General features: G+C 37.1%; 1 protein-coding gene across 4 annotated transcripts in view; it reads left to right on the top strand.

Moving 5' to 3' along the window:
- Positions 1-20,930, top strand: part of si:dkeyp-72e1.9 (syntaxin-binding protein 4) — a 47,880-nt gene extending 26,950 nt beyond the window's left edge. For 3 of the 4 annotated variants that reach the window (XM_067375327.1, XM_067375317.1, XM_067375341.1), the window contains exons 6-22: positions 1,919-1,998; positions 3,963-4,080; positions 4,202-4,343; positions 6,140-6,246; positions 6,369-6,510; positions 6,641-6,713; positions 9,783-9,871; positions 11,285-11,381; positions 13,884-14,011; positions 14,388-14,480; positions 16,008-16,073; positions 16,323-16,511; positions 18,148-18,264; positions 18,372-18,421; positions 18,504-18,634; positions 18,853-18,910; positions 19,598-20,930. In XM_067375327.1, coding sequence (XP_067231428.1) covers positions 1,919-1,998; positions 3,963-4,080; positions 4,202-4,343; positions 6,140-6,246; positions 6,369-6,510; positions 6,641-6,713; positions 9,783-9,871; positions 11,285-11,381; positions 13,884-14,011; positions 14,388-14,480; positions 16,008-16,073; positions 16,323-16,511; positions 18,148-18,264; positions 18,372-18,421; positions 18,504-18,634; positions 18,853-18,910; positions 19,598-19,661 — 1,744 coding nt within the window. In that variant the 3' untranslated portion in view covers positions 19,662-20,930. Of the gene's footprint in view, positions 1-1,918; positions 1,999-3,962; positions 4,081-4,201; positions 4,344-6,139; positions 6,247-6,368; positions 6,511-6,640; positions 6,714-9,782; positions 9,872-11,284; positions 11,382-13,883; positions 14,012-14,387; positions 14,481-16,007; positions 16,074-16,322; positions 16,512-18,147; positions 18,265-18,371; positions 18,422-18,503; positions 18,635-18,832; positions 18,911-19,597 lie in introns of all 4 variants that reach the window. The other variant, XM_067375335.1, reaches the window with a different exon arrangement.
- The last annotated feature ends 321 nt before the right edge of the window (positions 20,931-21,251 follow it).

Raw genomic sequence — 21,251 nt, 5'->3', positions numbered from 1 at the left:
TTAAGTAGGATCCCAGATGTGTTCACTGTGAGTGTCAGTGGTACTTTTGAACTTTACATACAGACAGACTGGCAGGAGATTCAGTCCCATTGCCAATGATTGTATGAACGAAGGAAAAAGGCATTGCGTGCGTGGAAATATGGAGGGAGAGAGTGCGAAGGAGAATGAGAACAGACTCACATTTTAAGCCATGATGAGATGAGTCCTTGCGTCTCCATGCTTTAATCTGCGTTCTGCCCTTAACCAATGTGCACTGAGGGGATTACGCCTCTGCCTCCATGCAAAGACCTCCGCTGCCTTCACCCACATATCAACAACCTGGAAGTCTTCAGGGACCGAAAGACTGAGCGCAGCATTTCTGTGCTTTTGTTTGTGTGTATTTATGAGGAAGATGGTTTAGAATGTGCACGTATCCTCTGTGGTTTATTGAGACAGCGCTCAAGCCTTTGAGAGTCAGCTCCTTACCATAAGCATCACAACCTTGTGTGACCTCCCTCCTTTTAATCCTCACTGATAACCCGTCCTGAGGACGAAGAAAAAAAGGAGGAAAAGCTCTTTGTGCATTGCATCATGCACTTCGAAAGCTGTCACTTTTGAGTACACCTAGATATTTTGGGCTTAGAGTAAATATGAATCGGCTCTGCATGGAGGAATGCAAAGAATTATGGGTCCAGTTATTAAAGGCTTGACTGTCTTTATATAGTCTTCTGAACCCATAGTTGCTTTGTATTGTGGTTAAAACAAGCAAAGATCTGGGATCACTCAGGGACACCTGCATGTAGGTAAAGAGGCCAGTGGCTGAGGCTGTGCACCAGTGCGTAATGAACACATGTCCATAACTGAATAAGATTTGAGTCCAGTGACAGGACATTTCTGTTGACCTATATCTGACATTCAAGAGGTGTCTGGGGGAAAATGGACTGGGATGCAGATGGAGGGGAATATTTAAATAGATTGTAGATAGTGCCCAGCCTAACTAAAGGGACTAAAGAGAACTCAGCATGTTTATTTGTACTCAGTAGGTGTATCACAAAATCTGTTTACATTGTTTTATCTTTCAGTAACAGTACAATTATTTGATAGTACCAGTGGTTTTCCAGCAGAAGTATTTATGAATTTGTTGTCATAGTTTTAAACTGTAACAGTTTTATATCTAAAACATGGTTTTATATCTATAACATAGTTTTATATCTATCTATCTATCTATCTATCTATCTATCTATCTATCTATCTATCTATCTATCTATCTATCTATCTATCTATCTATCTATCTATCTATCTATCTATCTATCTATCTATCTATCTATCTATCTGTATTTAAAAAATGTATTTAGATATCACTTATAGTACATTTGAACCCATAGTGTACTACAAGTGGAAACTAAATATATTTTTTAAATACAGTGATAGTATATTAAAAGCACATTTTAGTTCATATTTCATGGTGACTCAAAATAGCACAGTTGAGTACACTTTAATGTTCTCAAGATAATCTTAAGAAGTACTAAAGAGGATTTCTTTAGTATATTAAATACAAAATTAGTAAGTGAAAATAGAGCATTTTAAGTACATTATAGAAGTGTATTTTTTCACCTGGGCATGCTTTTTCCATCTTGTAATGATGTAGAATATTTTAATCACTGAATTCAGCCCTCTAGAGAGTACTTATATCTGCTTAGAGCATATTTGGATTGTGCAAATAACATTCCTGAGTCCTTCGCATTCCCTCCAAAACGAATTAACTGACATGATAATATATATTTTGGAATAGTGCAAGCTGTTACATAATCTGAGCGAAGGAAGGACTGTTATGTCATTTAGGTGTCTAACGGTTTTGTTCTGTATTATGTTTTTGAAGGTTTCAGTTTTTTTCTTAGCTGACTGCATCATTGTTATTTCCTCTTTTGTCATTGTGTAGGCGAGAATTTGCAGAGCTCCTTGAAAAATATGGCTCAAACGGAAGCACAGGATCTACCAGGAATTCTCCTATTCAGCAAAGTATGTATATTCTCAAGTTTACATGAAATGCACATAATTTAAAGCCATTTTGTTAATTTATTTGTGTGCTCTGGTTTGGAATATCTTTCTTTCCTAACCTCACTACTTCCTGACATAACAAAGGTTAGGAAATGCTGATTCATGCAATATGATCCTCACAACTGGCTGACAAACAGGAGGAAGAGAAAAAGAAATTCACATCACATCTCTTCATCATCATCTCTAACCTTTGTAACCTCTACATTTATACTCATTCTCAAGTGTGAATGAAAAACAGGAGACATACAAACTGTGTTTACGAAAAACAATCTCTCTTTTTTTTTGGAGCTCAAGTCAATTATTATTATAATGTTTGAGGGAGAAATAAATCAGCCCTTGAAAATGGCTTAAGACAGCGCATTTGTCCATTATGCAATTTTGAACATCTGTTTCTGCCGGAGGAAAGACGCTCCACAGGAAAAGTTCTTGAGAACGGAGCGTGTGCTCAGTGTACTGGCTGCTCAGTCTTATCCCTGCTCTCCCCTCTGTGTAGAATATTCTAATGATGTAACTTGCTTTAAGCACAGCAAAGAGTTTAATTTAAGTCTTTAATTTAAAAGTGCAAATGGGAGCTTTATGGTCAGATGGCTTCGTCTGGACGTTTTGTATGTTTGTTTTTGACAGTAATGAAATTTCCGAGACTTGCAAAACTTGAAAACTCAAAGAATGCTTCACACATGATGACTTCTCTTGGTTTCAGCACAGCTTTATATATATATAGATAGTCTTTGAAGGGATTTTTTGTTTATTTTTTCAGTTTTTGCTACATTATACAACAGTTAGCTCAGACAAACAGCATTTCAAGAGTTCTAATATTAAAGGTGCCCTAGAATCAAAAATGTAATTTATCTTGGCATAGTTGAATAACAAGAGTTCAGTACATGGAAATGACATACAGTGAGTCTCAAACACCATTGTTTCCTCCTTCTTATATAAATCTCATTTGTTTAAAAGACCTCTGAAGAACAGGCGAATCTCAACATAACACCGACTGTTACGTAACAGTCGGGATCATTAATATGTACGCCCCGATATTTGCATATGCCAGCTCATGTTCAAGGCATTAGACAAGGGCAGCCAGTAACGCCTGGATCTGTGCACAGCTGAATCATCAGACTAGGTAATCAAGCAAGAACAATAGTGAAAAATAATAACTGACATGTCCATAATCCATGATATTTTTAGTGATATTTGTAAATTGTCTTTCTAAATGTTTTGTTAGCATGTTGTTAAATGTTAAATGTGGTTAAAGTTACCATCGTTTATTACTGTATTCACAGAGACAAGAGCCGTCGTTATTTTCATTATTAAACACTTGCAGTCTGTATAATTCATAAACACAGCTTCATTCTTTATAAATCTCTCCAACAGTGTGTAATGTTAGCTTTAGCCACGGATCACTATCAAACTCATTCAGAATCAAACGTAAACAATATAACAGTATACTATACTTACATAATCCGACGCATGCATGCAGCATACATGATGAACATCTTGTAAAGATCCATTTGAGGGGTTATATTAGCTGTGTGAACTTTGTTTATGCACTGTATTATAGTCGAGAGCTCAGGGGTCAGGGAGCGAGAGGATTTAAAGGGGCCGCAGCCTGAATCGGTGCATAGTTAATGATGCCCCAAAAAAATTAATAAAAAAAAATCTATGGGGTATTTTGAGCTGAAACTTCACAGGCACATTCAGAGGACACCTTAGACTTATATTACATCTTGTAAAAACTGGTTCTAGGGCACCTTTAACTCAGCAATATTGCTTAAATAAAAATTGTGGGAAACAGAAGCCACTGTTTTTGAAATGGATAAATTTACGGATTGTGTTACTGCCCTCTGGTGGTTATATAAGCTTGCATAATTACTAACTTCCTAGTGTTATGTCAAGTTTGATCAGGCATTTTGTAATCACTAAATCAGGCAGATACTTGGACAGCACATCATCAGGGTCTTCGTCCAGATCTCAGAGTCCTCTGTTGCTTAGTCCTGCTGGATCTCAGAGTAATTACAACACAGGACCCTTGCTACGCTCCCTAAGGTACTGGAAACCAATTACTAAATCTAGAGTTGTTTAACAGTTTATTTTGACCTTCAGCCCCACGCTATACTGCAGTAATAATTTTAAGTATGTGTGTGTGTGTGTGTGTGTTTGGTTTCAGTCACCCAGGTGAAGGGGTGATTCAGCTGATATCAATCGCTCGCTCCTGCAATCTGGGTATTACCATTGGAGGAGGCTCCAACAGACCTGATGGCCCTGCAGTTTTCATCCAGGAAGTGCTGTCTGGAGGAGACTGTCATCGGGTGAGAGATTGGCTCCCTTTAACAAAACTGTGTGCCTGCATGTTTTTGTGCATAATTCTGTGTTAGTTTTTTCACGCAGTAATTAGGATTGATCAAGGATCAGTAATTAATTTGAACTGCAACTGATTTTGCAGTGTAGTCTGATTCCTGAACAAATGGCTCATTCTTTCAGTAAATAGAAAACATAAGGTGCGTAAGAACTAATTCATCCAATTATTATAAAATGAAACTCAGAGTTAGAGTGAGAGTGAGAGCAACAAACACAAATGAGTGGGATAAGTGTTTAATCTGAGCTGGAGAAGGAAACCTCTGGGAATCTTGCCCTCAAGGCAAAGATCAATCAGCTTTTTACACCTTACCGTTAAGCTCGAACACATTTAGCCATCTTTATGGCTGAATAGGGTTAGGATTTAAGTGTCAGAATGTCAGACTACTACGTTATAGCCTGAGCCAGTGCAAAGGTTTCCTTTTAAGTAGGTAGGTAGTAGTAAGTAGGTATCTCCTGGAAATGATCTAAGCAATTTATTCCCTGCTTTACATTGTTTTCCCCAGTAAGTGTTTTTCCTGATAGACGCAATAGGTAAAGACTCCGCTGGGCTGTTCTGGGAATGGACAGTGCTGTCGCAGCAGACTGCAGAGGTCAGGGGCACAGAAGGCCGTCTAGGGCATCACCCTCCCTTTGGAAAATAAAACTTTCGGAGGGGAGGAGAGCTGTATTCACCTACAGGACTATTGTGCTGAAACTCAGATATTCAATATCGCTTAGATTTTCAGTGTCAGATTGTTGGCCATCTGTAACACCTATTATAAAAGGTTCCTTGTCTGTTTTGAATCATTTAGCTAGAACCAATGATCATTACTTTCAATTAGAAATATTGTTACCATGTTTTTGGTTTGATAGCCATTCAGTGGATTTTTTTGTTTTAGTATTTACTTACATATTAGTGGTGTCTCCATCACTTTTACTGTTGCTCATAGTTAGAACTTAAAATTTGGTCAAATCATGTGACTTATTGAGGAGAGGAATGCTGCAATAATTAACTGAATCAGTATTTAATCTTACTGAGTATTCTTTTTGTGTCTTCCAGTAAAAATACACAAATGTTCCAAAGTTTGGTGTTGGTACAGGGTCTGAGTAAGCATTTTATTTGAACTAACCAGTAGGACATAAAAAGGTCACAATTATTTGCCGATATTGATATACAACTCTGATATCCAGCTTACTTTTAATGTAGGAGTGGCCGTGGACATTTGTAACTTGAGTGTGCAAGGCTTCCTGTTATTTTTAGCTGTACAAAACAGCTTGTTATGCTACTTAAAATTGCAAACTAGCATTTATTTTAACATTTTGTCATAATTATAAACACACTGGACTGTAGTGCAAATTGTTTCACTGTTTACTGCAGGTCTTGTATTTATTTACCTATAGTGGCTAATGAATCAGAACACACATTCACAGAAAATAGCTTACTTCTGTGTTGCAAAATAAGGTTGATATAGTGCATCCCTAAATCATCAAGCTGTGGAAATGGTTGGGAGCGGATTGGATTCACTTGAATCTGAGATTTTTGGCACAGTTGTGTATAGTTTTAGTGACTTTGGTGTCTCTGAGGGGATGGAGTTGCTGTAGTGGTGTCCTCTGTGACATGAGAGAGGTCTCCACCTGGTGATGAGTAGTGCAGTGGGTTATGTTCCTGCTGATGCTGTTTGTGCAGCATTCTCAAACTGAACGTCTGCCAAGAATTGTGACTGATCAGCAACATTTAGTAAGGATCTTCATTCCTTTGGCCTTATAGGATGGACGGCTTAGACCTGGAGATCAGCTTATCGCCATTAACAAGGAGTCGTTGATAGGAGTCACATATGAGGAGGCCAAAAGTGTGCTCAATAAAGTGAAATTCAGGTATTCACTCTGGTTTATGTAGCTTTAAGTCTTTTGATCAATATTCAATAATTAATCAGTATCATTGTACTTATTTCTTTTATAGAATTTTTTTCTTTTGTCCCTGTTCTTTGCCCTTGAAGTCAGGAACCAGTGGTGGATATTGCCTTCATCCCAGGAAAAGGACCTTTTTCCAACAGCCCGTTGTTGCATAATGGGGTTCAGAGGGGCGTTGGGAATGGATACAACTCCAGCCGGTTAAAGGTTCATGTCCGATCTCCTGAGGTGAGTGTTTACTAGTGTACAGATCACATCATGTCTCTGTATAAAAATGTTGTGTACATTATACACAGGCAGTTTCTTTGATATGGTCTTTTTACTAAGCATGCAATGCTTCATAACTTTCTTCTCATAGATACGACAAGAGGAAACAGTACCAGTGCTTTCATCCTCCCTGGAAATCTGCCCTCCAGACATACAGGTTTCAGGTACATGTCTCATGTCTGACACCCTTAACTTTATCTTAATAAGCTTTACAGCTAGTTTCCACACTTTCTCATCACCCACATGAACAGTGCAGATTTTGTTATTTATAAGGCTCATATTTCCCTTTTGAAAGGAGTACTCTAATTTCATAACCTTTCAAAACAAATGCATTTTGTGCAAAGTAATCACAAGATCTCTGTATGCCTTTATATCATATTACAAAAAAATATAGTAAAATATCTAAACATTATTTTAAAAGGATACATTTACTTGAGAGGCAAAATTGTGTAGAAATACTACTGTTCAAACAATTGGGGTCATTAAGATATTTATGAAATCATCTTTATTCAACAAAAATTGATCAAAAGAGAGAGTAAAGTTCTTTATAATGTTACAAAACATTTTGTTTTTAACTTTTTATTCATCAAAGAATCAGTGGCGGCAAGTGCAGGATCATGAATACAGGAAGAAGTTGCTCTTATAGTTACTGTATCTTACAGATTGCACCTTGTATCTTGGTGGAAGTAGCATCCAAAATTAACCAGTGCTCGGAGAAACAGGATTTCTTGTAAAGCAATTATTTATTTTGAGAGAGAAAGATTGGGGATTAGTCAGTAGCGGTGTTTGGATATTAATCAGCGGCTAGTTGCAAAGTAATCTCTCTGTGCTCCGGGGGTCGGGCATGTATGTGAGGTGTTTAAATTACACAATCAAATTCTAGAAGACGTAACAAAGTAAAGGAAGAAGGCCTCTTTCATGTCGAGTCAGATAGTGCTCTTATCTCAGTTCACAGTAGCTGTCTAGTACAGATTGGTTTGCCATGCATAATGTGTAATCCTTTCTTGGGGCACAAAACGGGATTGATAAATTGTTATAGAAACCATACAGAGAAAGCCACTTAAGTCCATTTTATGGTATTAGATACTTTGAAGAAGCTATCTGTGTGGATGTTAACATGCCAAGTTACTTTTCTTGACACTGAGATCTTTGTATGCTTAAGTAATGCCAATAAAATGCTTTACCTTTGTGTTTATCTACATAGAGACCCAAATTGTATTTATTCAAAATATCTGAATATCATGTATTAGATACAAAATACCAAACCAAGTGGAATTTGCAAACAAATGATGCTAGTCCTTTCTTAGAATAAACAGAATAACTGTAATGTATGAAGTGAATAAAACAGTTTTTGACTTAATTTTAAACAGTATATCTATTGTTTTAACTTTTTTTTTTTTTTACTTATCTTTATATAAATAAATAACTTTTGGTTTGACATTTTGTTATTTTGACATTGTCTTTTTCAAGTGTGGCTTCAGTGTCCAAATACATTTTGGTGTCACTGTATTTATCATTCATACTATGAATGCATGTCAGGCCCACTGAGATGTGCACCACGCACCCATCCATCAGGCTATCACTGTCCCAGAGCTTAAGGTGCAGAGGTTAATCTAGACCTGGTGTAAGCATGCCTGACTCGCCCTTGAACTCTAGATGGTGTTGTGTTTACAGGCATAGTGTTCTAATCATTCATGACATCTATAAAGTGTACAGTGCTTAATTACCCATTTATACAGACTAACCGATAAAATCTTATAAGAATAAGGAAGATCTATCTTATCTGAATTAAATAGGCACTGTAATCCTGCAAAAGCCCTTTTGGGTGTCCTTCCTAGAAAGGAAGACTGGGTGTGCTCAACTCAGCTCATGCTTATCTTCATTCGTTGTCATTCTTTAATCATTGTGATTTGTAGAGATGTGGAGATTGTAATAGTATTCTGCTATCCATGGAAAATGATGTTTACAGCTGCTTTGCACCCTAACATACTGTACAAGCTGACTGTTAGTTAAATTAATGTACTACACTTGGCTAAATATGATACATTTATATAAGTTGATGTTAAGTTTATAAGTGCTTTTGTTGTTGGATTTTGAGCTTGGCTACTGGATAGTTGAATTTCTGATACCATACTGTTTTTAAAGAGATAGCTCACATAAAAATAAACATTTTGTAATTATATACACATACCTGTATGATGTTCCCCATATCGCCTGAAGAATATCTGGGCTCTAAAGTGAATGGGGACTGGGGCTGTCAAGCACTGAAAATGACAATAAAAGCAACAAAAAACATCATAACAGTGGTCTAAATGAATCATGTGCTATATCCCAAGTCTTCTAAAGTCATATAATAGCTTAAATTGTTTTTTTTACTGATAAACTTCTCCTCCGTGATGCTCTGAATGGACTACAAAAGTCCTAGGGACAACAAAATAATGACAAAATGCCATTTGTGTCGGGACCCCAAATCTAATGTTGCCATATTTAGTTTGAGAGTACTGGGAATATGGTGCTAGCGTGGTGAGTCCCCATTTACTATCATGACAAGGAAAACTGGCCAGAAAATTCTTCAAAAATTCACCTTTTGTATTTTTTTCCTTTTGTAAGAAAGGAATTTATACACATTCGAATAACTTTAGGGTGAGCAAATTGACAGAATCCATATTTCGCTGAACTATCCCTTCGATTAATAGTTACTCTACAAACATATCTGGCTTTCCACATGCTTGCAATTCTGGTGGAACATTCATAGAAGCGCCATTAATCTGGATTGTTTTAGTTGTCCTGGATTGTGTACCATCAGTACCACCTGTTAAATCCACTCCCCCTGTGCGAGCTCCCTGCTGTGCGTGTTGGTCCTGAATTACCAGCATTGAACCTGTCTGAGTTTGCGTGAGTTTTACGTGTCTGAGCTCAACCTGTCAGTCATGAGCGTCAGAAGGCAGCTAAATCCTCTGCGTTGCTTAACAATACGCACACCACAGAAAGCACTGCCGTTAATACCTCTCTTTCTCAATCACTATCTCTCTCGCCCCCTCGATTCAAATCCCTCACACAGTTCATAATCTTTATTGTATTAATATAATACCCATTCATTTGAGCTCCCAGACAATGAAAAAACACATTAAGGCCACATTTTGCAAAGCAGCTAACTAGCTCTCACCACTAAATGCTGTAATGCGAGTATGACTCTTAAAGTAGGTGTTTTACTGTCCCACTTTCCCTCTCAGCCTCCACTGCACAGAGACCAGCCACTGTTTCCAAACCCAAGATCTCGCTGGACCCCCACATACGGCTCAAATCAGAGAAGCTTGATTTGGTAAGCCTGGTTTACACAAAGTTTTGCATGTGTATAAAGAGTTTCTTCAACACACTTTGTATTGTTACAATGTCGCTAGATATGTAAATGAACAATGTGTACTCATTCTCTGTGTTACCTGGACAGAGAAATTCATGTTTATTTGTCAGCATCTTTTGACAGCTCCAGGGCTTTTGTGAAAACTACAGGTAACACTTCCGTATTTTTGTAACTCCACCCACATTCAGTCAGATCAACAGAGGGTTATTAACAGAACCGTTATTGTAAGGGTAGGTTTATCACTGAAAATTGTATCGCACTCACCCTCATGTCGTTCCACACCCGTAAGAACTCCGTTCATCTTCGGAACACAAATTAAGATATTTTTGATGAAATCTGAGGGTATCTGGTCCACACACAGGCAGCAATGTCATTGCACCTTTGACGTCCAAAAGGTAGTTAAAAACATGGTTAAAATAGTCAACGTGACTACAGTGGTTCAACCTTAATATCATGAAGTGACGAGAATATTAGCCAACTCAGTACTGGCCGAAAATAAATACTGTTATTTAAGGGTAAATGTTGTATTGAGAAAAATGAATGAGTGCAAATTTTATTCAACTTATATATTTCTGCATTATTTATGACTGCAATGACATTGTGCTTTTACCTGTACTTTTAGTAATGACAAGATTAGTCCCAGCAGTTCAGAAAACATAAGGTGAATTTAAAAGGTTAATCCTCATTGAAATCTGCACAATTGACTTCAAAAGGAGCCTGTATCTCAATGCAAAGTAACTGACAGAGTGCTTATGAAGATAACCTGTCATATCCCAGTGTCACTTTCCTCATAGATCTCTGTCTCTGCTCTTTGTTATGGTGCAGTTGTTTAGCAGAGATTTAATTTAATCCTGCTGATCCAGGGGCTGACCCTAATCTACCGGTCCATTAATAGGATTAGGTCTCAATGGACGAGAGCACTTAAATGTGGACTAAAGGCACAATGAAGACTGTATTAAGTGTTGCACAAACAGGTATTTGACATGGTGCAAAGTTTTTAGTGTGACTCTATACTGTTCATCACGTTATTCAAGCAGATATTTTTTCTGGTACAGGACAGTTTTCCTGCCATTGATTAAGCCGTATGTCTTATTTTTGTGGCAGTATCAGATTGTACGTTTGAACTTAATCTGATTAGCTTTATTAATGCCATTTGAACTCTTATGGACCGACCATAAGCCTGGATTTATTGTACGCCACTGACTTCACCTCTGTTACCACACTGCCATCTTGTGTATGTGGCAGTAACATGACTTTTTTCAAAATTGACTGGATACTGTACAGTCGGACAGGAATCATAGTCATCAGTTAATGTATGAATATGCCTGTAGCAATATAAGGATGAAGGTTTTTGACAGTTTGATCATATTGCAGGCTCTGTCGTACCTGGGCCTGGATGTAACAGACGAGAAGAGACGGCAGCTCAGAGAGAGTCTCACTACAGACCCTCAGGGAACGGTCTCATATGGAGGTATAGATACATACTTTACACCTTTATTCGGCAGCTGTATAACATGGTCCTCAGTTAGTCAACTACTGTAGATGCAGGAAATAATCATTAATTTCCACAATCATTTTGATGTGAACTTATAGTATCATATTCATCACATATTTCAATACTGAAAATGAATCTAAATCAGCAACCCTTTTAAAGGTGCCCTAGAACTTTTTTAAAAAAGATGTAATATAAGTCTAAGGTGTCCCCTGAATGTGTCTGTGAATTTCAGCTCAAAATAACCCATAGATTTTTTTTTTATTCATTTTTTTATCTGCCTATTTTGGGGCATTATTATAAATGAGCTGATTCAGGGCTGCTGGCCCTTTAAATTGTATGCTCTCTGTCCACGGAGCTCGCACTTGCCTTAAACAGCATAAACAAAGTTTACACAGCTAATATAACCCTCAAATGGATCTTTACAAAGTGTTCGGCATGCATGCGTCGGATTATGTGAGTATTTATACTGTTATATTGTTTACGTTTGATTCTGAATGAATTTGAGGCTGTGCTCTGTGGCTAACGGCTAATGCTACACTGTTGGAGAGATTTATAAAGAATGAAGTTGTGTTTATGAATTATACAGACTGCAAGTGTTTAAAAATGAAAACAGCGACGGCTCTTGTCTCCGTGAATACAGTAAGAAACGATGGTAACTTTAACCACATTTAACAGTATATTAGCAACATGCTAACAAAACATTTAGAAAGACAATTTACAAATATCACTAAAAATATCATGATATCATGGATCATGTCAGTTATTATCGCTCCATCTGCCATTTTTCACTATTGTTCTTGCTTGCTTACCTAGTCTGATGATTCAGCTGTGCACAGATCCAGATGTTACTGGCTGCCCTTGTCTAATGCCTTTCATAATGTTGGGAACATGGTCTGGCATATGCAAATATTGGGGCGTACATATTAATGATCCTGATTGTTGCGTAACAGTTGGTGTTATGTTGAGATTCGCCTGTTCTTCAGAGGTCTTTTAAACAAATGAGATTTATAAAAGAAGGAGGAAACAATGGTGTTTGAGACTCACTGTATGTCATTTCCATGTACTGAACTCTTGTTATTTGACTATGCCGAGATAAATAAAATTTTTCATTCAAGGGCACCTTTAATCTGAAGTGCAATTTTTAATATTTCCTCACTTTCAAATCACCAGCATGTGCACACGAGAACCACTGGATAGGCAGTTTTCTTGTTCACTGTTCACTGTTAAGAGTGTTAGGCTTCCATAGAGCTTATAACTAAATAAAACAGGTTGCATGATGAAGAAAAAGGATTACTGCAGTTTAACAAAAAAAAAAGAAAAAAAAAAGATGGAGTTTCGCACGCAATGCGTTGGAATTCAACATTACTGAAAAAAAAGAAAAAGTAATCTCTCTTGTATTCATCGTTTGGATGCCAATGATTACCAACCTTCAGAGGCTACCAACCTATGAAATAACCACAGGAAATAATCACATTTTGACATGAACGGAAATACCCTTTTTGAAAAGGGAATCATGTTCCATATTTGGATATTGGGTTTAAAAATGAGTTTTTAGAGACAGATTGTCAGAGGGGAAAAAATTGGGTTCAGTACAAACTTAGACAGCTAAGTATATTTCCAGGCTGCTCTTGACAAGGAGTTACGCTCCACCGCCGAACTCCTCAGCAGGAAGATGCCACCACGGCAAATCCTGATCAAAGCATGTGTGGTAGAGCAAGAGTTCTCCCTGTTTTCTTGTACTTCAGCTGTGCAAACACTTAGAGCAAGGGCAAGAACTTAAATATTCCCCCTGGACACTCTTTCTCCTGTTATGAGGAATATTCTGGATAGATTTAGCTGAGTGAAAGGAGAAGAGAATATAAGGCACCCAATTTTCTGTATAGCAAGCAAATGTTAACCTGAAATCTTGTGTTTTCAAATCTACACTGAGACTGGTCAAAAGTTTGGAATAATTAAGATTAAGGTTGCATTTAACAAGTGACAAGTGATTCCTCTGATTTTATTATTATTATTATTATTATTATTTAAATCTTACTTTCCCCAAATTTTTGAATAGTAGTATATCACAGTTTCCACAAAATTATTAAGCAGCTGTTTTCAACATTGATAATGATCAGAAATGTTCTTGAGCATCAAATCATCATATTAGAGTGATTTCTGAAGGATCATGTGACACTGAAGACTGGATTAATGATGCTGAAAATTCAGCTTTACCATAACAGGAATAAATTACATTTTAAAATATATTCAAATAGAAAACAGTCATTTTAAATTGTAAAAATATTCACAATACCACTGTTTTTATTGTATTTTTGATCAAATAAATGCAGGCTCTGTGAGCTGTGACTGACTGCTTTCAAAAACATAAAAATGTTTTAATTATTCTAAATGATTTTGATTCTATAATTGCAGAATGTTTTTTATATTTCTAGTGCAATTCTTGGCTATTTCTAACTATGCCTCTGCTTCCTTAATAAGATTTTGTGGAAGCCACCCGCACTGTTTATCAAGAGAAGCTGGAGGAGGCGGGACTGGGACAGGGGCCCTTTATGTTCTCCTATCAGGAAGCAGCTAGTTTGATGGACACTTCTGCCTTTCATTCCCCAGTAAGTAGACCCGCAGGATTTAGTATCAGAGTGCTTAACTTTGATTCGGTCTAAACTTCGGCACAATCCTCAGAGCACCTCCTCACATTTGAGACTTCGCTTTCTCCTGAAGCTGAGCATGTCGGGAGATTTACTTAGCGTTCTTAAAGGAGCTTTTCTCCTGCTCAGAAAAGTTGTCAAAGCTGTCTTTTAAGCTCTTAAATGCTTCAATTGTCAGAGTTTGCCTGTTTCGTATCCTGTGCCTTTGGATTTGTCTTACATAGATGTATGAGCACTGAATTGGTCTTGGTTTTAATGTAGTTTTTGTCCCAGATCCCAGAAGCAGGGTAACGCACTTGTGAAAGAGTTGTTTTAGCAGTGTCACTCTCTCTTTCAGACCTACGAGTCAGAGTGCAGCTACAGCAGTGAGGAACTGGAGGAGTTTCAGACTGAAGTCAAACAACTCCAGCTACAAATGAAACAACTCAAGGTGAGTACTGAAATAAACGGGTGTAGCTGAACTGTGTTGCTTCCTTCCATCAATATACAAGTTTAGGACTATAAATGCTGACCGCGGGATCCAAAATGAACACTTTTTAAGTGACAAATTCAAGTCAAAATAGGCTTTGGTGAGTAAATTCATCAGGAAGTATGATATAATACATGAAGTCACACTGTAAGAATGATAGTCTGACCTTGACTGATTCACTTAAGAAAACACCTGTCGCAGCTCAGACAACTTTTACCTCAGTGGAAAACTTACCATCATGTTTGTCTGCCAGGTTCTTTCCTCTATAACTCCATATTCCAACACATGTGGAATATTCCTTACTTAAGGCCACAAAGTAAAAAAAACAGAATATGGAATAAACAGAATAGACAGAAATAAATTATCAAAACAATAAATAATGCAAAATTACGGAAGCTCATTTCCATCACGTAAGGCAAAACAATTGGTAAATAATTATGACATAAGTCGAAACATACTAAGTCATAATTATGACATAAAAAGTCAAGATTATGACATAGGACATACTAAATCATAATTATGAGATTTAAAAAGTCATATTATGACATAAAAAGTTGAAATTATAAGAAAATTTGTATTATGAAATATTAGATGAGAAATATAGATATTGTTTCATATCTATGATATACAAAAGCATGATTTTTTCTTATGTGGCAGAAATGGGCTTCCATAAAAAATAAAGTTTCATGTCGGTGCGAATAGCCTTGTGGGCAGCCTGCCGACATATAGCCCGAGTTCGAGTCCCGGTTCGCATACTTTTCTCGATCCTGTTCCTCTCTCTCTCTCCCACCATGCTTCCTGATACTATCCTATAAAGGCAAAAATCGCTAAAAGTAAATCTTAAAAAATAAATAAATAAAGTTTCATAACCTGTAATAAATGTTAGTGGTCGGTACATTTTATATATGTGCACACTTCAAATAAATTTACATTTACTTAACATTTACATTTATGCATTTAGCAGACACATTTATCCAAAGCGACTTACAAGAAAGAAACAAAGCAATTCATCAAGGAGTCAACAGTATTCGTTATAAACGATGCCATGTTTTTTTTTTACAACTAGATAAGTACGCAAGCTAGAGAAGAGAAGAAATACAGAGAACATTTTTTTTGTGTGTGTGTGTAAGTGCATTGGTTTAAGGGTGTGGGGTAGTTAATTCACACATCAATGGTGTGACTGTGGTTGACTTTCCATACAATTTTGCTTGACTACAAGGCCCCACACATGACACGCAGGGGCAAAAACATGATATCGTGGCCACAACAAATGACTTAATTTATTTTCTAATGTTAGGCAAATTGTGGTCATGGTTTAACTAAATTAAAACAAGAGTACAAATTAGTACAATGTGGCCACAAATTAATAAGTTGTGGGTTCAAATTCTTCACAATATTTATTTTTCTTCCACGTGTCATGTACAAGACAGAGCTGAACAGCTGTGACGAAAGATTTTGTGACATGAACATCCATTGCATTGCTCTCAGGTGTTACTGAAAGACACAGAAGACAGTAAGAAGACTCTGGAGGAGGAACTGCAGAAGACGGCTGAGGTAAAGCCTGGGGAGTCTCAAATAAACTTCTTCAATGTGACTAATCTTAAATGCCTCAAAATATGACATCCAAATATTAAGAGGCATGACAGCTGATTTAATACATCAACACTTTGTGATGCCTATTTTACCTCATTATATTTGTGCATACCAAATATATACTATCACAACATGAGCATCTGAGCATTTAAGACATTTATCCACCCGTCAATTTGTGTGTTCCCTTATTTCCGTGCGTGGATGAAACAGAAGGCCACGGCCACAGTGGAGGAGAATAAGTGTCTGAAGAGTAAGCTCCAGGTAGCAGAGGCTGTTCAGAGACAGACTAACAGTGCTGAGCAGGACTATGAGGAGGTCATTCAGCTCCTGGAGGCTGAAATCAAAGATCTGAAGAACCAGCTAGCTGGAAAGAAACAGAGAGGACTTGAGGCTACTAAGGTAAATGTTCCTCTTCCATCACATCTCTCTGTTTGCTGAAAAACAATTCATGTAATTTGTAAGAAACTTACAAGATGATGCAATGACTGAAAACTTTTTTGAATGAGTTGCCAGGTGATTATCTAATACAACACAGTTGTTTGTGATGAACACTTTAAACAGTGCTATTTTAGTATTATTTATACACTATTATAGTATTTATGAATATTTTAAATTAGCTTTTATTTTTTACTTTTTCAATTTTAATTTTAGTAATTTTGTTTGTGCTTTTTTGTCATTTTTATTAGTTTTTTAATAATTCTATTTAGCTTTATTTTTTATTTCACTTTTTAGTTTTAGTAATTTTATACTTCAGCTAAAACTAATTTTCATTTTGCTTTACATGCCAACATTTCTTCTAAGAAGTATTATATTTTATGTCATCTTTATTTAAATTAACCAAAATTATTTTAATAGTTTATGGATACGTTTACACGACAACAATCTAAAAAATAGACGTGCTGATATTCGGTAATAGGATATATCACGATAATGAATATGAACAATATTGTTATTGTGGACACTTAAAAATACCGTAAATAATAATTTATTATCAATTATTAACATTTTTATAATGCATTTTAAGTATAATTTCCCCATCAACCATATAAAATGCACAACACTGCTGTATGTTGCATCAAAAGGACACTCAAATGTAAACAACCCAACATACATGAGAAGCACGTGCCGGAATGAGTGAAGGATATTCGCTGAATGAAAGTGCACATTCACTCTCTGACAGAAGTGCAGAGGTTACCCCAGAAACCCAGTAAACAAAGCAGCTGCACCACTGAACAGATTTTAAAATGCTTCAAACAGCCATTCAGTTCTTTTTGTATTCGCAGTGTTGTTCATCACAGCACCAAATACTTAATACTGACTTAACAATGATCAGTTGTGTTTCTTAACTAACATTAACAAACAGTAATGCCTTCTGTAACAAATGTAACTTTTGCTCAATCATAGTTAATGCATTAACTAATGTTAAAAAATGAGACCTTATTGTAAAGTGTTACCTGTTGTTCTTTATAATTATTTTGCACTTTAATCTGTTTGAAAATTTTACTTAATATATATTTTTTTTGTTTATTGCATTATTGTATTTAAACATTCAGAGTTCTTCTTGTTGTAAGAAATGACTGGTTAACCTGTTAACACTTTTTTTGCAACTTATTTCAATATCGCGATAATACCGTATACCGTGATAAAAGCTTCAGCAATTACCGCAACATGAAAATTTGATATCGTCACATGCCTACTGCGCACATACACATTTTTATACAGAGCTGTTAATAAACTCAATATCTTGTGCAGCACAAACACAGTCCTGAAGTGTTTTTGGTTGTCAAGTAATCGTGCATGTCTATAGACTGAGAACGTAATATGCATGCGCACAACGTCACCAGATATCAATTTCAAAAACTTGAACTTTAAAACCTGTTTTCAAAAGTTTCAGGCCCCCAAAACACCATTGTCATGTAAATGAACAGCCAAAACGCATAAAAAGTTTTTTTTTTTTAGTTAGGAAACAGTGTTGTGTAAATGTCCCTTAGTTCACAATACCAATGCCGGTTTTAAAGGCCATTTTTTTTCACAGGAGGACGTGATGGACCTGAACAGAAGGCTCACCGTCATTGACAGCAAATTGAGAAAGTCTGAACTCACACGGAAACACCTGGAGATTTCCAACAAGAAGCTCCTTGGCTTTGCCCAGGTAAACACAAACCACATTTTGACTTAAAATCTGCTGTATCTAGGTATCAGTGATCCCTAAAAACACTAAAAACATCCAAGTTTATAATTTGCACTCTGTTTTTACAGAATGTCCACAAAGTTCTCACCAACACCAGCTTATTTGGGATTGAAAATGGGTAAGTTTCTCAAGCCAGACATGTTAAAAGTTGCAGTGGTAACCCCTATCAGTGATCATGACATCTCCTACTCATCCTACAGGAGCACACGGGCATCTCCAGCGAATGACAGCCCCGATACACCCTCCCCGATCCCCGACCCTGCCTGCCAGCTCGCAGCTGAGGCCAAAGAACTTGTGGATGGTGTCTGCTCACTTTGCACTGAGGATCACAGTAAGTCAGAAATGTGTTCTAGATCATCAACAGTTCTGGGCGTCTACTCTGAGTGGCTGCTCAAAGCTTCTCTCTTTCAGTCTGACTGTTTAAAGCCCTGTTTGAGTGGAGTGTGTTTTAAATAATCAGTTTCTGGACTTTTTGATCTAATTAACTCATTTGAACTTGTTTTATCACATCTGTGATCATTATTCACAGAACGTTTGGTTGTTTTGCAGCATTACCGCAGTACGTTGAGGGATCCGTTCTGAAGGCCGAAGAGGACTGTGATTCAGAGTGAGTGCCTGTTTTTGTTGTGATATGAAGCAATCAGCATTTTCCCCTTCAACTGCTTCTGTCAGCTGAGTTTAGCTCAGGCCAAACGTTCATTTCTCTGCCACAAAACCCTTCACTATAACTGCTGGCCTTGCAAAGTCTGTCAGTTATGCAGTTTGACAAGGAATTTAGAAAAACACCAATGCAGGTGTCACATGTCTCAATGTTTTAAATGGCATTAAGTGTGGCATTTTGAAGGGAGATCAATTGGGGCAGCCTTGTCATAGGGTCAATCCAAACAGAAGTGCTCAAAAGTGCAAAATTATATATATGTATAGAACCGGTAAAAATTTTGGACACAATACTATTTTTAAATACACTGATTATTATCAGTGTTGGAACCAGTTATATGAATAAATAATTATATATATATAATTATTTATTCAAAGATACAACTGGTGTCCAATAGTGTCAGTCATTGTGTGATGTAATACTGCTCCGAATGAGTGTTAGTTTTGCCCCCTGTTAACCTCTGAAGCTTTCGCTGTGGAAGCTGTCCTCTGAAGAGAATATGGCCTATGACTTTTGAACAGAATGCACTCATAAACATGCTAATTTTTCAGATTCAGTATCATATTTACTGTAGAATATTATAGACTTATGCAATGCCACACATAAACTACAATCATGCTCTCTTTTTTCCTGTAGCCTCACACATTGGCCACAACCTCCTGTCCTCGCGGGTCCTGCAGTAGAGCGGAGAGGTCAATAGAGCATCTGGGACAGACAAACAAACTGCGCTCGTTCAGAACATCAAGGTTGAACTGAAACTATACTGTGGAAAATAAGAGACTGTGAAGTTTTGCAGTGTGGTTTTTACTCCTTCAGTTCATTGTTCGAGTGATATCAGAGGCCTGAGCTCTACTGATCAAACTGATACTCATTTTTTAAAGCCGTCCATGTACATATTTAACATGTAGCATTACACAGTGTCATAATATAAAGGCAGAAACCAACCAAGGGGATTGAAATCTGAACCGCAAAGGGCACCATTAACAGCAGAGGTGACTTTGAGATGCTCAAATGCGATTTCAAGCATGTGCCGTGCAAAACACTTCTAGAGCAGATGAAGATGATCTCTTCCGAAGGAGAAAGAGAGCATTCAGATATATATCTCCCCATTCAACAACTGTAATAAATACACATGTGGCTGTGCAGCTGACCTCTCTATTAGAGTTAGGTATATTAAACAGTACATGTATTACATTTCATTTAGGGATTTTTGGGACAGTCCCCACTCTTCATCATTTGATATGATGCTTATTTGTATCTGTTCTGAGAAGTGCTATGACGTTTTGAAGATTTTATATTTTCAGTCCGAAACTTTTATTATGCAGAGACACATAGACATGCTCGCTTCTAAGTACGTGGGCGTTTGCCGTCATAAACCTTGTAAATCTTGCCGTCGAACCCTTCGATGTCTTCTTCATGTATTTGGCGAACACGCCAGTCTGTGCTCGGACGCATTTGCGGTACAGTACGGTCCAATGTCACCCAGCATCCACCGCACTACTATCAGGTATGGTCTTTTAAGTGCTTTAGGGGGGATCCTTCGTGTCTTGTTTCTGTGATGGACAGTAACTTTGCTCCATCTCAGCGTCCTCGTGACTATACTGATAGTTTTGAGGGGGATTTTGGTTGTCATGGCACTAGAATCAAGTAATGGGGGTCATATTGCAGCGTTCCACCCCGAATGCATCCATTCAGCTGAACAATGCACATGGTTCGGGTTACTGTTTTCATGAGCACACTGTATTCGGCTGTTTTGTCTTGGCGTATAGGATCTACAATCACCTATATCAATGTGTAGTAAGTTCATTTCCTGAGGACAGAGGTGTACAATTGTGCAGATGTTTGTTGATATTAATAACAGCTCATGCTCTACAACAAATGCTGACATGTAGTCCTGTGATTTAACTAGATCGCATCATATATGTGGCCTAAATATATTTCTTGTAATGTTTTTATTAAAGTCAGAACAAACGTGTCATGTGTATCTTTTGTATGACTATCTGCAGTGAATTCGGTACACACTTCGCTTTGACACTTAAAATACTAGAGGATTTGTGTGTTATTTTCAAATCCACTCATGCTCGTGTGCCTGGAGGAATAGCTGTGCATGCGTGACAGTGTACATTGTTGATACAATATTTTTAAATTTATTCGGCTACCAAAGGTTGCATGCTGACATAGTTTTAATGCTTGTGTAATCAGCAACAGCTTGCATGGTCTTTTTTTTTTTTTTTAAAGATACGACTATGCACATCTGTACAGTTTCTGTTAGGGATGCATCTCTGAATTT

This window comes from Chanodichthys erythropterus, chromosome 3 (genome assembly GCF_024489055.1).
Source record: "Chanodichthys erythropterus isolate Z2021 chromosome 3, ASM2448905v1, whole genome shotgun sequence".
Taxonomy (NCBI): Eukaryota; Metazoa; Chordata; class Actinopteri; order Cypriniformes; family Xenocyprididae; genus Chanodichthys; species Chanodichthys erythropterus.
Note: the sequence above shows the minus strand (reverse complement) of the source record. Positions and strands in the feature narration are given on the sequence as shown.